At 38.5% G+C, this 16,364-nt stretch overlaps 1 protein-coding gene across 1 annotated transcript in view; it reads right to left on the bottom strand.

The window, feature by feature from the left end:
- The window catches only part of CHM (CHM Rab escort protein), a 72,356-nt gene extending 55,998 nt beyond the window's left edge, over positions 1–16,358 (bottom strand). The window contains exons 1-2 of the mRNA XM_087749121.1: positions 16,270–16,358; positions 3,072–3,138 (exon numbers count right to left, since the gene is read on the bottom strand). Coding sequence (XP_087605247.1) covers positions 3,072–3,138; positions 16,270–16,318 — 116 coding nt within the window. The 5' untranslated portion in view covers positions 16,319–16,358. The remainder of the gene's footprint in view (positions 1–3,071; positions 3,139–16,269) is intronic.
- Positions 16,359–16,364: the final 6 nt, after the last annotated feature.

The following is a 16,364-nucleotide window of genomic DNA, read 5'->3' as shown; positions in this document are numbered from 1 at the left end:
CCAAAGCAGCACACCTAACACAAACAAGTATTTCAGTAATCCCAAATCTTATTTTCCTATAGCCTGAAAAAAATTTAAACTCATGATCCTTCAAGGGAACAACATATATTGTTACAAAGTGATATTCTGAATATTAACTGATTGGTTTTGTTGATGAATTTTCAGTTATACTGTTACCTCAGTAAAATAAAATTTGAAAATTCATCTAGAAATCAGTATATTAAACTAGACACATAGTAGATAAAATGAAAATGTTTTAATTCAGATGAATCTCTGGCAAGCTTTCTAAGACTTAACTTCTCACTTAAAATTGAAATGGCATCAGGGTGGGGGTTTTCTGTTGGTTTTGGTAGGCTTTTTTTGCAAGAGTACTAACTTAAACATGAAAAGCAGATGGCTTGAAACGCTTCCCTGTTTATGGGGAAGGGGCTGCACAGTATAAACATTTCTATTTTTTCTGCCAAGATATGGATTCTAGACCATGATTCAGTGAGCACATGCACCCATTAAAACGGCAACTACTCATATGAGTGACCACCACCTTGGTTAAGAACACCTTCCCCTGACCTGAGCCTGCGCTAGAGTTGGAAAATAATTCCACAGGGGAAGGGAAGCACATGTGGAAGCCTTCATTCTCATCATAAAAACAAAAGCATGTGTGAATGTAAATGAGCATATTTAAGTGAAAACAGTAATAAACAAAATCTGTATTCCACAGTTTTAATTGCCTGCTTCTGTGAGTTTTCTGAAAGGCTCTTCATCATAGCTAAAAATAGGCATGGATAAAAGAAATGGAAGTTCCAGTGGCTAACTATTATTACAGACTTTGATAGTCAATGAATATGAAAAATTGAAGTAACAGAAGTGGTTCATTTAACAAAATCTAAGTAGTCTACTGGTAATATATACAGTAAGCTTAAAATCCAAGCATAACTATTTTATTCATTCTGTATCTGCTTACTCTAAAATAAGGCTTTTAATATTTTGGTTAGCAATCTAAGAGCCAATTGAAGAATTACTGTACCAAAATGTTTGAAATTAACATACCCTTATACATTATGCATGACGTCTTTATATGAACTTCAGGAAGATCTGCTTGACCTGCATCTAAGCATTCTTTTTGCCACTATGGCAGAACACCTATTGCATTTTCCAGTACTTCACTACTATGTAGTTGTGTATTTCTTTAAAATTATTACAATCTTAAGAGCTGTCTTTGTTTCAACTGAATCATTAGTTACATTAAATATGGAGCATCAAGTACTGTCTTGCTGTGTACTATCTCGTTGTGATGTAAAAATACTAGAATGTTAGCCCATTTAAGGACTTCTTTCTTTACAGTTTCTGGGAGTTTTCCATAGGTTCTGAGAGTAGTCCATAGTGCCTGAAGATTCATTAAGATGCGTTCTTAACCCAAACGCCCTTCCCTTGATAAAAACTACTGACTCTGAAGTGCGTCACTTGTCCTCACGCCAGTCCAAGACAGGAAGCCAGAGACTTTGTGGGCCGTATAATAGCAAACCGAGTAATCGCAAATCACATTTCATGCAACCAACCAGTGAGCTAGTCTTGCAAATTTTGAAATTGTGTATGATTTCAAATTAGAAATAAATGTATGTTCAGAGAAAATGAACAGCAGAAAGCATATTCTTTTTAAGCTCTTAGTACAAGACACAAGAAAAACTGAAAACAAGTATAAGTCTCTAAACCTAGGTGCTGGACACACCGGTGCAGATCACAAGAATTTTCATAGAAAGGCAAGAGCTCAAAAATATGGTGTAAAAATAAAACGCTATGCCAACCTTGTTATTTTTGGCAAACAAGTACTAACAATCTGAGCATCTAAGCTCACAGCACTCTTGCTTCAAAACCACCTGTCACACCTCTCTGCTGAAATCCAGCAGGTATCAGCAAGAGAAGAGGTAACAGGTTGCCTGAAACTAGTCTCCACATTGACTTGTACTGGTCATTAAGAGAGTCACGTAAGATATCGTACCTTCATCTCACATAATGAATTACAGCAGGCACAGTGCAGGTGCCTAGCACAAAAATCTCACAAAATACATTCCATTCGTTATCTTCTAGAAAAACACAGACAGTAAAGCAGCCTCAAAAGCTGCTTAGTAATGGTCAATTCTCTCAAAAGAGTTAAGAGAAAATTAGAGTTTTAAAGTGGTAGATGGGAGAGGGGGGTATTTTAAAAGTTTGCCTTGGTCAGCTGAGGGTCCAGCATTTGATCTCAAGCTTGCCTCAGAAACCAGAGCTCTAGATTTGAGTCATGCTACTAAATTTTGCTCAACAGCTGTACAAATAAGCCAAGGTTCAAAGACCCAAACAGTGTGCATCATAGTTTATAAAAAAAAAAAATTAACTTTGACTAATTGGTGAAGTAAAATGAAACATTTATCTCTTAAAAGGATAAGATGAAATATGCTACTCCGAGTGCTTCAGCAAATCCTTCTATTTCAAAGTGCAACAGAAGTACTTTTTGAATCAACTGATTTCAGCAGTATTCTCTACTCTTCTTACAAACTGATTTAGCATGGGACAGAGAGAAGACAGCAAAGAAAGAAGAGTGCTGTGTTCATCTCCTGCCTTATCAGCCAGGTTTCACTTGTCTTCAATCTGATAACAATTAAAATGCAAAAATACTTGTGTTAACTTCTCTAGGCACTGAGAACTGATACAAATGAGATACTAGTAAAACATTTTGTCACTAAATGATAACGGCTCAGGTAAAAATTCTCACAAAACCAGAACAGGATAATTACTGCCAGGAACGATAATGAAGGGCACTAAACCTGTAACCATTCCTGTCTGTACGAAAGAAGGAGCCCTCAACAGCACCCTTGACCACATCACTTCTGTTCCAAATTGCTGAGCTAGCGTGTAAAAATTGCCTGTCCTATTGATGGAAATAACACCCCAAAAATAAGATAGAGACAGAAGCCTAAGATTACTTGATGCCAGATGAACACAAAACACGAGTCCTGAAGGGCACACTGACATAGACACAGACATGCTTCTAGCCAGTTTAGCTCTTAAAAAGGAAAATTACTGGCATAACTTACGAATCAACATGAAGAACTCTCTGGCCACTTCTCGCACAGGCCGCTGCAATAATAGATTCAGGCAAACCTGAAAGGACACATGCAATTTTTACAACTTAGATACATTTAAAAATGGAATAAAGTTAGAACTTGGTCAGAAACAGGCAATTCAAACAAAACAAAGTTTACAATGTGAGTCACTGAAATTTTTAATACTCTTGTGCTACTAATGAACACAAAATAGTGTTCATTAACATTTTCCTATGACCCTCTTGAATGCAATACTTTTTTTTTTTTACTAGTTGCATGGCACATGTCACTTGCAAACATTACTACCTCTAAGTTAAAGCTTGTCACCAGTGTCTTCCCTAGACACCTTGTTATCATAAACAGATTAAGCATTTGCCAGCACAATGATACCCAAATTTTAATGAGATGCTCTGTAACTGTATCCCTCCTGATCCAGACAGGTATTATCTCAGGGCATTTTTGTCTATTTTTGTTCACTTCAAAGTGTCTGACATAATGTGAAGCCTGTCTAACAACCCATTAAAATGGTGTTTTAAAATTAAAAAATTTATGGTAAGCGCTGCATGCCCTGGTATATTGCCAAAGATGCATCGGAAAGTGTGAGGGTATAAACCTGTTGGGACAGCATTAAACAACTGTGTACGGCAGACAGAGTCCTGCACAGTGCTGTCTCCTCCGTATCATCTGTTGGCAAAGATCTCTAGTGTGAACAGGTCTCAGGACTGTATCTGGACTTTGTTTTTGAGTGAACTAATCGGTTTGCTCCAAAAGAGTGCCCAGGAGCACACTCAACATTCTGCACGCAGACCAAGATGTGAGCGCAAACAGAAAAGCTACACTGACAGTGCAGGTGTACTTTCATTCGCATTTAAGAGTGGTCTTAGGGACAGAATGAATCTGAGATGGTTGTCCTTAAAGTGGTATCCCTATCAAAAGCTCCCACGTCATGCAATTATGCTCTGTCAAATCAGTATGTTTTCATTATATTTAGAAAAGATATGTAGGGGGAAAAAAAAAAAAAAAAAGCTAGTGATAGTTCTCTACCAGCAATACCTGCTTGGAACGGCACATGATACCAATTGGAGGCTTAATACGCAAACTAGGCTGTTCTCTAACTTCTACTCCCACTCACCAGATTTTTACACGCACGGTTAGATGACTTGGATTTCTGACTAGATTCAGAAAAGAAGTATAGCTCGCTATCTAAAACATTGTATGGCACTAGCTTTGCAGAAAGCTCTTTTCAAATGATCTACTGGCTGTTTAAGCAGGTAATTCAGCAAAAGCGATTAAAATTCTAAGGGACTGGTATTAGGAGACACTTAGGCTACATATTCAATTAAGGGATGAGATTAAACAAAGTGAAAGGAGTGTTCCACCGATCTGATTTACAGCGCAGCGCCAGAAGCAGCTGTACTAGCACAACTGAGGAGAGACAGAACTGGAAGTGGAAAAAGCAGGTGTGCTAGAGCACAAACTTCTTCAGCTAGCTTCGCGCCAAACATCATCTTCATGAGAATTTCAGGCCTGCAGTGGTCTATTTCTTCAGAGAGAATGCTGCCTTCAGAAACGAATAAAAGGTCAGCATGTTGCCAATCTGATGATTCATTTAAAACACATAATGTGAATGTTAAAGATTACTGGACAACTATTTACTACCTGTAAGGTATCAGTTTTCACTTACCTAGAGTAAGAAGCTGTTAGACTTTAATGGCATATTAAGTACAATTTAGCACTCACAGACACAGGAACAAATCATTTTAAATGGTTGAGCTAGTCTTTATCAATTCTAGAAGCTGAAATGCAGTCTAGAAAACACCTAGTGGACTTGGATACATGAGACCATAGTTTCATGAACTCCTTAGACCAGCAAAGGCAAACACAGCCATCAAAATCAAGAGGTTCAACCTCTCTACCCTTACCTTCAGCCATTCCTGACCCCCTTCCACATGAAGTAGATGGCCAGTTTGTGGCAGACCAGCTCCATGGTGGTGTTGACAGTCCCAGAGTACAAATGTTTGTATCAACACAAGGAAGGAGGACTAAGGCAGGCATGACAAATTTTCCAGGAAAATACTTACAACTCCCCTGCAAATTTTCCATTTTTTAACACTTACTGTTTTGATGGATTACAAAAAGAAAATCCCTTTCTGAATTGATAAAACAGTAAAAAGTTTCAATAGTTTTGCATTGCTGACCTTCCACAGCAAGTGAAGACTTATCATGGAATTAATCTCTGGGGGTAGAAAGAGGGGTGAACAATTGCATCAGCTCCTGGGACGTTTGTTTCACAGCCTAGAAAGGCTGATAGTTTTAGAATGGAATTTTTGGAAGTAAGAGCTCAAAACACAGACCATTCTCAACAAAGAGACAAGGAGAAAATATGTAACTGCAACATGTACTTCAGGACTGTCATAAGATCCTGGATGCACACAGCCTTATCACGTGAAAGCAACTCCACATTCAGCTGTCCTCCGAAAGTGCTTATATATACGTTTCATTTCTCTCCATCTATAAACTATCTGGAATAGAATCTACAACTACTATTTTGTTTGTAGTTCCTGAAAAAGGTTTTCTCTCCCTCATTTGGGCACAGAGAATATTACTCTGGAAATGGAATTGAGAAAATTGTTTCTCCTTCCTTATTGATAAAAGCCACTGAGAAAGTGTTGTAAAACATCACCAGTGCTGCCTGGCTGACCAGGACTGGAGTTATAGCTACTAGGGCATAACTGATTGCTTTAAGCTTGATCCAATTGATACTGTGTTGGAGGTCTGTTCTTCCATTAACCTTGGATGAAATTGTTCCCTGAATTAGCTTTCTCGCTCTTGAAAGCTGGTATCAATTTTCTTCACCAACCCTTTGCTTCCAAGATACTGTGGCCGCCCGAGTACCCACGGGCAACAGAATGAGAAAGTGTGAGAAAGGCACAGCCCATGCGTTTTAGCTTTTGGAAAGGCTCTTAGAACAACTTGATGGAGTAAGACACCATTTATTCTTATGTGACAAAACCTCAGTAAACCAAAGACATAAGACTGTGCCTTGGCACCCATTTCTGAATTCTCTTCTCCAACAGAAATAAAACCACACGGAAAACAGGTAGCTTTGTCAAATGCAAGGTACTCCTACATGTGATCTGGACTGCATGACGGTTACTTTACAAAAGCCTTTTCCAAGAAAGAAGGCTCTGGCAAACAGACCATAATAATATAGATAGTCCCTCTCCACCTAAGGAAAAACTAACTAACTTGGAAAAACCTCCTTAGAGAAATGGAAAAGATTTATTTAATGATAGCACGTCAAGCCAACATTCTCCTACAGGATGCTCACATAGTTGTGCACAATAGGTCCCCTTCAGATTATTCAATAACAGAGAAATAGAATCTTTTCAAAAATTGTTCCTATTCGGAAACAGTTTCCTTGTTCCGAACTTTGATTTGTCAAAAACTCTAAGCTGGATTATACTGAAATTTTGAAATGCGTTCAGACCCTAGCTACGGGGCAGAGCAGACTCCAAAACTTCTCGCTCACAGTTTGGTTTGAAGACAATGATTTATTACAGAACTCAAGTGATTGCAGGGAAAGGCTATATCCCTAATATTGATTATGAAGTTTCACTTATGCCTAATGAGTAAATAAAGCTGGGTATCTCTAAGCTGTTTTTCTCATGAAGGATTATTCTAACACTTCATGCCACTCATCCCTCCGGGGAAACAGTCAGCTTCTGTTTTGCCAGCTTAAGGGATGAAGGACTCAGCACCATAACCTGTGTCACTCATGATGTTTGATGTTTTTGAACAGGCAGTTGAGTAATGATTTGGATCCAATAACTTGGATCAAAGAATAGCATGATCTAAATGAGAATCTACATTTCCTTTCAGATTATAAAAAAAAAAAAATCTAAGATTGTACTGCTATTTAAATCAGTAATCAAATTACTGAATCATCAAGAAATCTGCCCTCTGCTATAATTAACAGTAACCAATATTTTCCTACTAAGCTATTATGCATATTAGTCACTGTGAAACACAGCACACATTTCATTTATTGTATCTGAAATGAAAAGGGCTACTGCAAAAGAACATTTTCTTAAATAAGGTTCCAAATCCAGACAATTTTTAGATTTCCAATGGTACTAGCAGGAAATAAGAAGCCTGAGTAGGAATTGCATGATCCAACCACAAGAAAGCAGCAACAGATCCAGACTTCAATATGTTATACATAAGCATCTGGCAGCATAAAAGGGATTTATGTAGAGGAATAAGGAGCCCATACAATTCTTGTATCAATTTAATATGCTGACTCAAAAGTTCTTCGTATTTGAAGCAGAATCAATTCAGAAATAGCAGTGCTTGTTACCAAGAAGTATAAACACTTTCTGTGCTTCCTGGCCCTTTCATATCCCCCATTAGAATGCTTACACATGAAATATTTGCATTATGTTGAATTGTCCTGCACCTCATTTCTCTTACCAGGAAAAACAAAGATAAGGAGCGTTCCTTCATGAAGGAGGACTGATTAGTACCAGTTGAAATCTGTATCATCATTCCTTAAAGCCATTGTCTTCTTCCTCCACTTACTAACCTCCATTTATCTGACGCAGTATTAGGTAAATTAGTCTCTCTGGCCTTCTCAAGGAAACATTAATTTAAAATTTCAATGAAGTAGGACATTACATCTGCAGATAGATATAAAAATAAGTATAAAATCAGGGATTTTACTCCTTAGTGATCTCTGGGTCACTAACATGTTCTAATAGGTGGAGTTTCACAGGTACTTCTTGACACCTATACAGAAAGCGATGCATTCGTGTGAATCCATGACACTGCCTCACTGAAATACAAGTGCAAAGTCAAACTGAACCAGCTTCTAAGTCTTTCGAGTACTGGTCCAGGAGAGTGCCGACTACATACTTGCCCTTCTGTGTTTGGACTTCTTGCATCCTGTTGGAAAGAGACGGAAAAAAAAAAAAAATGGCAAGCAGATTAAAGCTGGCTCTATTTAGACTAACAAACACGGTGGCACAGCTCACTTTAGCATGTAGAAACTGAAGTTAGTACTACAAACTTTTCTGTTTCTCCAGCTGTCTGCATAATGCATTGGAAACCGCTGCAAGAGATTCCAGGACTACAACAGAAACACTTGCAGCACCAGAATAAACTACCCCGGCAAGCAGACAGTATAAACACTAGGTTCATGACAATCTTACGATGAAGAATACAGTCCACTTTTGATAGCGCTAGTTTTCACTGCCAGCTGTCTAAGCACTCTCTCTATCATAGCCTTCTTGGATACGTAAGAGGCAGATTAATCTCAATAAATCTTACAGATGTGGCTGCTGCAAACTGACCTTGAAGTCTACATCTGGTTGTTTCCAGCAACCTCTGAACAAGATAATGCCCATTACATGAATTTTTGGACCTTCCCTATGAAGCACAATCAGCCATACTTTCATTTTCATGAATAACGTGTTTTAATAGTAAATAAGCAAGAACTAGAGGAATTAGCTACACATTACATACAGTTACCAAGACACCAATTCTACTTTTAGTTTCCACGCAGCAAAATTAAAATTAGAGGTAACTGCTAAGCTAGAAAACTCTTCTCTTCAGCTTTAAAAGCCAACTGATTTTAAAAGCTTTACAAAATAATGAAAAGTTGTAATTCGCCTCTGTGTAATCAAAAATTAATTTCAGGCTTGCACATTGTCTCTTCTGATTAGCGGCTATACATAATGCTGTAGTGATGCACTGCCTCTTCAAGTGACTTTAAATGGATACATTCTCTGCCCCAAGCAATTTATAAACTGAACAGCTTCATATGTGTGGAAGCATCTTGATTCCTGAGTTCTTCACTGTAAACTATTTCCCAGTCATCCAGCTGATAAGTTTTTACTGAATTACACAAGCCTCATCTTGAAAAGGTTTAAATGTTTAATTTGCTTCACTGCATCTACTAAATAAATCACAAGTGGTTTTTTCATAATATAAAATGTTGAAGGGAAATATATTAAAAATGCTGGAACATAGACAATTTCAAAACAATCTTCTGGAGTCAGACAGCTGACCAACTGCCATAAATTTTGTTTGTATCTGAACTTCTTAGAAGAGAAGAGCAGCTCACTGCACAATCTTCATGGTATGTTTTTGGCATATGTAGAACTTAAGAGCCATTTTATAATTCAATCACAAATGAAGCTGAAATACTATTGTATATAATTTTTTAAGTTAAAGCTAGATAATTAAAATTGGTAATAGGTTTAATTCATTTTATTATATGCTCGTATTGCAGAATAATATCAGAAAATATTTCTGCATTACAGTATATGGTAATGGCATAGAAATGAAAACTCACTAAGACAAGTAAGAAATCATAACTGGTCAAGGAAGGAGGCATGAGTAAAAAGTTTCTTCTCCTACATTAGTAATTCCATACAGTTATCTGTGTGCCATCAGAGGAACATGGCAATGAAAAACACAGAATCTCACAGTTGGTGCAAATAAACGTTATTTAGAAAAGGAACACAAGCACTTATGCTCCAAATAAAAATTTAACTTGCTACTAAAAATCATGCTCAATCCAAGCAGTGTTCTCTGAAGGGGGGTGTGTGTGTGGGTGTGTGTGTGTGTGTGTGTGTGTGTGTGTGTGTGTGTGTGTGTGTGTGTGTGTGTGTGTGTGTGTGTGTGTGTGTGTGTGTGTGCGCGCGCGCGCAGAAATCAGTAAGAGAATGCACTTTCTGAACTTGGCTCCAAGTCATAATAGCCCGGGAAAATGAACATACACAAGATCTAGACGGCAGCATGAATACAACATAATTTTAGCCCATTAAACATTTATATAAAAATTGTATCACTGGATGAGTCACATCGTGTGGCAAAGTTCTACTGTATCTAAGCATTTCGCTCACGGAATGTCTAAGACACTGAATCAAGGTAATAGATTAAAAAACTAGTACCCAACTTGGCAGACCACTTTTTGACCTACAGGTGAAAGCAGATTACTTCAGCATGAGGAGTTCTGTTGACTGGAAAGGAACAGCAGATTTACTTTTCACTATTAGAGGGCTACCTTGCAGTAGAATGATAATTTTCAAAGAAATACCAAATTTGTGTACTTTTATATAAACAAATATTATCTATATAAGTACATCCCCTTAAATCCCATCCATTAAGGAAGATGACAGATAAAATCCAGAAGATTCTGTGTCTTAAAGAAAAAAATAAAATTGTATCGAATAAAGAGGGTTTGTAAGTAGACGTCTCAAGCACATACTACAGCCATGAGTAATCCTTGTTTTACAACCAATAGCAGCAGATAAAGCAAAAGCCAAGCACGTATGTTAGAAGACCTGTATAGTATAACACACATTAAGTTTCATTTTTACGCAAGTCTCGTAATACTTTCAACTTCCTTTTTTGCCTCCCTGCGGGAAGATAGCTTGCTCTCCTTGCTCCTTATACATTTTTAAACATTTCATAACAGCAGATTTAAAAGTAAAGTTTCTTCTCCGACATTAGTAATTCCATATAGTTATCTGTGTACCAACAGAGGCTCTTACAAAAAGCTTTGGTTGGCTCTAGAGCAACCTCAGTGCACCAGTGACTTACAAAGAGATGAGTTCTTGTAGAAGGGCTGAATTACCAGCTCTATGACCATTCTCCAAACAGTGGAATGACATTTTCTACTGAGGATAGACAAACATGTCTTTTTGATTACTCCCAATCCAGACTAGAATTTCAAAGTACCTTGCTAAGACTTTTTCTAAAGCAGTTTTTCACCTGGATATGCAGATGACCTACTCTATATTTTTCACAGTAGGATCACAGAAGTACTACAGTCTCTTATTTTGTAAGATCAGCAGTATAACCTGGAAAACCTGAAGAACACTAACAGACTGAGAAGGACAACAGAAGATTCACACAATAGTGAATTTCCTTACAAAAGCAGCGAGGAACATTTCACAGTATCTGGGAAAGAATCTTTTCTGAGAGATCACTGGGAGTCCGAGCCTCCAAAAAGGCTGTCAGAACACCTCTGCTATGCAAAAAAAATTCAGAATAGAAGGCATGCCAGAAAACAACTCCTCAATTTTAGTCAGGTTAAAAAAAGTCAGTAAGATAAAGGTATGTTTACACTTGGAGAATACAAAAAAAAAAAAAAAAAAAGAAAGGGGGGGTGAGGAGAAAACTGTGAGTCAGTGTTCATTTTGTTCAACATGTATAGGGACAGGTAATGACTTATTTACAAATGATAATAATAATATGGGTCTATTTCCTCCTTCCAGACATCAACATTACAAGTCAGTGCCACTGTATTAGCTCCACAATGACCACTGACATCAAAAAATATCCATCTTCAGCTGGTTTTCCATCTAGCTTTTGCTGTCATAGCTGCTGATGTTAACTGAGGACTCTCTACTTTTAGAACACAATGTAACCAAAATATCAGTCCAGAAGATGCATTAGAAAACATTTTAGGCACATCCTAAAAATATCCTGCAACAACAAAAACATTAAGAATTATTCATTTTTCAATTTTTTTTTAAAATCAATCTTCAATGTTAACTTCATAAATCACATCCAGAATATTTAGGTTAGTTTTTCACGGTATATTTAAAAAATTGTATTAGTATCTGGAAGTGATTTTTCCTAACGCTGTACTTACATAAGATAAACATAAAGTACTTACACCACTCCCAGCATATCGAACAATAAATAATAGATTCCCCTGACAGGACTTTGATGACCTGGCAAAGCCCGAGTGCTTTCAGCCAAAATCATATGAAACCATAAATCACTCTTTATTTTATAGAATATTTCAAAATGGATTCCTGCTTTCTACCTTGAAAGTCATTTCATGTGTTATTTATAACCACTGAAAACCAGAATGGAAAGAAAATTGCATAGAACTAGAAAATTTACTGTGACTGCTTTTATAAAGAATAACTCCTTTTTAGAAAAAAATTAGAATTACTGGCAGAGAAACTTGTGAATACAACCACCTTTTAAAGAGCCATATCCTTTATTTTACACCTTCACCAGTGGTTAATACAGGCCTTCTGGAGTATCAGAGACAAGTTTAAGAAGTTAAGACTGAATCAACCGAAGAAATTCGAAGATAAGGATGACCCTGCATCCTTACCCGCACAACTCATAAATATGCATAGCCACGTTGCAAATCTTTGCACTTAACAGTGGTTTCTGCCATAAATTCAACATTGCCGAATGTTTTGCCTATGAATTTTCCTATTTGACAACTGCTGAAAGACAAAAGCTCTGCCATTGACTCCTAGCTCTGTGTCACTCTCAAATAGATAAATATTTCTGTCAAAAAACAGGTATCAAAAAACTCATAATGTTCCCTCTCGCTATAAACGTACTACCATTTTAATGCCTGCACTAATTTAAAAGTTGACCCCACAAAAGCTTATCAATAATGAACTCACTTAAATGAACATGACTAATGCCCACCTTGAATTCCTCGAGCAAGCACTTACATCAGTCCTCCAAACCTAGATCCTACAGGCTTTTAGACAAATAAAAATCACTGAATATCACTTTCCAAAGAACAGACCTTCCAAAATACCAGAACTACTTTGAGGATTGATGACATTGCACAATATCTGCTCTGGCAGACAATCATCCAATAAATCCATTCCTGCCTGGTCAGTGGGTACCTTGACCATAGTACCATATGCAAAAGGCAGGAAAGCAGGGATATGAGAGGCCTAGGGGGGGAAGGAAAGAATCACTTCAATGCTGCAAGAAAAAAGGGGGTACAACAAAAGAACAATATAACAACAGCTTTAATTCTCATATTGCGTCGCCATCGAAAACCTCAAGATATGCCTACCAATTTTATGTCATATGATATTCCAGTTTCCTTTAGAACTATGGATATAAAGTCCACGATAGTAGCGAAACTTTGCTGCTGAACCCACCAGGACTAGTATATTTGTACTACACATCCCGAAACTTTGCTGCTGAACCCACCAGGACTAGTATATTTGTACTACACATCCATCTTGCGCTAAACTTGCCCACGCAAGAAAATGTTTAATCTGGGCTAAGGAAAAGTAGTTTCTTCGATAAGCGAATTTACTTTTCCCACAGAAATATTGATGAAGTAATTGAACCTAAGCATTAAATGGAGCACTGATGACTAAAATTTAGTGTGAGGTTCCATTTTCATTAAGCTTACTACAGGGAAACAGTTAAATGATCCTGAAATAAAAACAAATTCAAATCTAACGTTACCACTCAATCCGATTACTAAAATCAACAGATGCACAGATTATAAAACTGGAAAAAGGCCACACATACAGAATAGAATGTAATTACTACTATGCAGTGAAAAAGATCATTAACACAAACATTCTAGTTATTACAATATGACAATTAAATATCCATAGGTACACTCAGCACTGGTTATAGCATTAGAAAGCAGAGAGTTACAGACAAGGCTACGATATTCCCTCAGGAGTTGTTTCCCAGAAGAGAAGAAGATGAAAGTTTTACTTTGAATAATCTTCCATACTGAGTAGTTTAATACAGATTGGAAAAAAAAACAAAACAAAACAAAACCAAAACAGTCAACAGTGTTAGTCTCCATTTACATGCGTTCTTAGTAAAAAGGAATGCAAAGAAAAGACAAAATAATTCCTAAAATGCAGAATTCTGAAAATCTTGAAATTAGTTATAGCAGTACTCTCTACTGGTGGGCAAAAATGCATCCTTTAATACAAATCCACACCACTACCACCAAATACAGCAATATTTCAGAGGAAGAATTTAGCTCACAGAAATTCCTTCCCCCAGCATCAAAGCTCGTAATATTACAAGATCGTTCCAAAGCAGGGAAGATCGTATTTGATGGGTGTCGTGACCTACTCTCACTGGCACAGACAGTTCAGCCAAAAGTGCCTCTGCTGGTGAACTCCCAGATTCAGGTGAATTCTTCTAATAGCGTGCCTAGTCATGCACAATCTCTTCCATCTGTGACGTCCTACCACCAACCACCACTTCTCCACAGCGAGCAGCCCGGGATTACCCACCACGCGACCCAGCAAGCACAACATATCATGGGCCATGAGAGACAGCACACAAGGGCAGGCTGCCGCTGCCGGAGCGATTCCCTTGGCCTGCTTCCTGTGCCTGTGAGACCCCTCAGCACAAGGCTTGCCAGAGCAAGCTGGGTTACATCCTACCTTCACCAAAAATTAAGAAAACTCCAGAAGAAAATTTTGGCAGCGGGTTTTTACTCTTCCATTGGAACCGTGAAAAGATGAAATCTTATTTAGGTAAGTTACAGTCAGCTCTTTTAAAGAGGTAACACCTTCACTAGCTTCTTAGTAGCCAGAATAGCTACTCCTGTCACCTTCTCGTTTCCTTTGTAGCTAGAATATCTAAATAGCCTAACATTAATTTTATAAACCTCTGAGTTTATAAAATTAATTTTCTACATTACTGCATCATCTATATAAATACTATTTTTCTCATGGCAGTAAAGAATAAATTATCCTCAAAAATCACAGAAGTTATGCACTTTTTAATAATCCACTCTTTCAGTTTGGTACTTTAGCCTTTCATTGTTTACCATTCTTCTCATACACTCAAAATATTCACAAACCTGAACACATACGAAAAAGTCAGATTCATGACTAGGCCTTCCACCCCATACAACTGGGTTAAGAACACAGAAAGGATCGCTTAATTTGTTCAAGAACCTTAATTTTGCATTTTTAGTAGAGTTATGGCCAACAATGGGGACAATATGGTTTTATAATCTCTCACAAACTCCAGAACTAAATCAGCAATCCTTTGAGCAATTACACATACACTGCAAGGAGATTAATTTTTTTTTGGTAAACACCGAAAACAGCAATTACACTAAAAAACTCACTCATTCTATTCCAAATTTCTAGAAAAGTAGTCTTAAATCTGAAGGACACAATTTGACAGATTAACAAACTCCAAAAACATAGTTCCTGATTTCATATGGAAAACAGTAACATTTAGAATTGTCTTCCCTTTTGTGCTCCAATTAACACCCTGAGCTGACCATGGGAACTCTTCATAAATGCAAACAAAATTTGAGTGTAAATTTGGGACCTACAAACAGTAATGCATTTTGAACATTTTAAGACTAGAGCTCAATGCTGAATTTACAGTGGGGGGCTTATCAAGACCAGTTTGAGCCAGGCCACTGTCACTGGGTTCTACAAAACAGAAATCTATTACATTGAAGATTATTATGATACACAGGCATCAAGTATCTTACTTCTGAAGGAATATTTTAGAATTTGTTTTGTAGTTACAGTGTTGTGGTATGTTTCAGTAAAACATTCAAGACCTCCATCATTATTCACCTGAACAGGGAAGAGGATGAACTTGTGCAGGATATGGAAAGTGCACAGTCAAGCCTCGGTTAGGTGCAATCATTCAACCTTATGTTTGTTCATATACTGAGAAATACACTTTAATGAGGAGAAGTAAAAAAAAAAGTTTTGGGTTATTTTTAAGCAGGCATAGAGATTGGAAAAAAATTTTAAGAGATAAAACTTCCTTACATTAGAGGATACAATTAAAAAAAAAAAAAAGATATTATCAAGTATACCATACATACTGCAACAACACAGAGTTTAGCCCTTCAGAACTATTTTTAGCGCATAAAAGTAAACTCGACCAGCAGGAAGGTATGTCAGGAAAAAGGGCTGCCAAGGGTGGCAGGGTCAGACGAAGCTTTATGAAGTACCAAAGGAGCACTCGGTCTCAGGTGTGCGGGGGTGCACCTGACCGGCTCACAGGGACGGGGTTCCTGGAGCTCCCCCTCCCAGTTAAAGCCCCGCACCGCACGTACCTCCACGCCACCTCTATGTCTAAGCAAATCTTGACACTTAAGCCCTAGCAGCAACCCTCGGGAGGCCTGCGAGCGCCCGGGGCACCGGCGCGGCGCTGCCCCTCAGGTACTCTCGGCAGTCCCCCGGCCCGCCCTCCCCAGACGCCGCTGCCGCCCCCCCGCCCTCAGCCGCCAGCTCTGCTCTGCCCCGCGTCCCGCCGCCGCCGCCGCCCCCTCCCCAGCAGCGGCACCTTGACACCACCCGCCCAGCCCCTCCGACTCCGCCGCTGCCGCCCCGTCCCCCGCCACGGCGGCCCCGGCGCAGCCCGCCGCCCCCGCACCCTCTCCTACCGGTCCCGATCACCACCACATCAAACTCGGAGGGGAGGTTGTCCGCCATCTTGGGAGGGGCCCCGTCACGTGGCCGGCGCCGGCGGAAATGGAGG

The sequence above is a fragment of the Nipponia nippon genome, unplaced genomic scaffold (genome assembly GCF_047370975.1).
Source record: "Nipponia nippon isolate SJK-2023a ecotype South Korea unplaced genomic scaffold, ASM4737097v1 scaffold_12, whole genome shotgun sequence".
Classification (NCBI taxonomy): domain Eukaryota; kingdom Metazoa; phylum Chordata; class Aves; order Pelecaniformes; family Threskiornithidae; genus Nipponia; species Nipponia nippon.
Note: the sequence above shows the minus strand (reverse complement) of the source record. Positions and strands in the feature narration are given on the sequence as shown.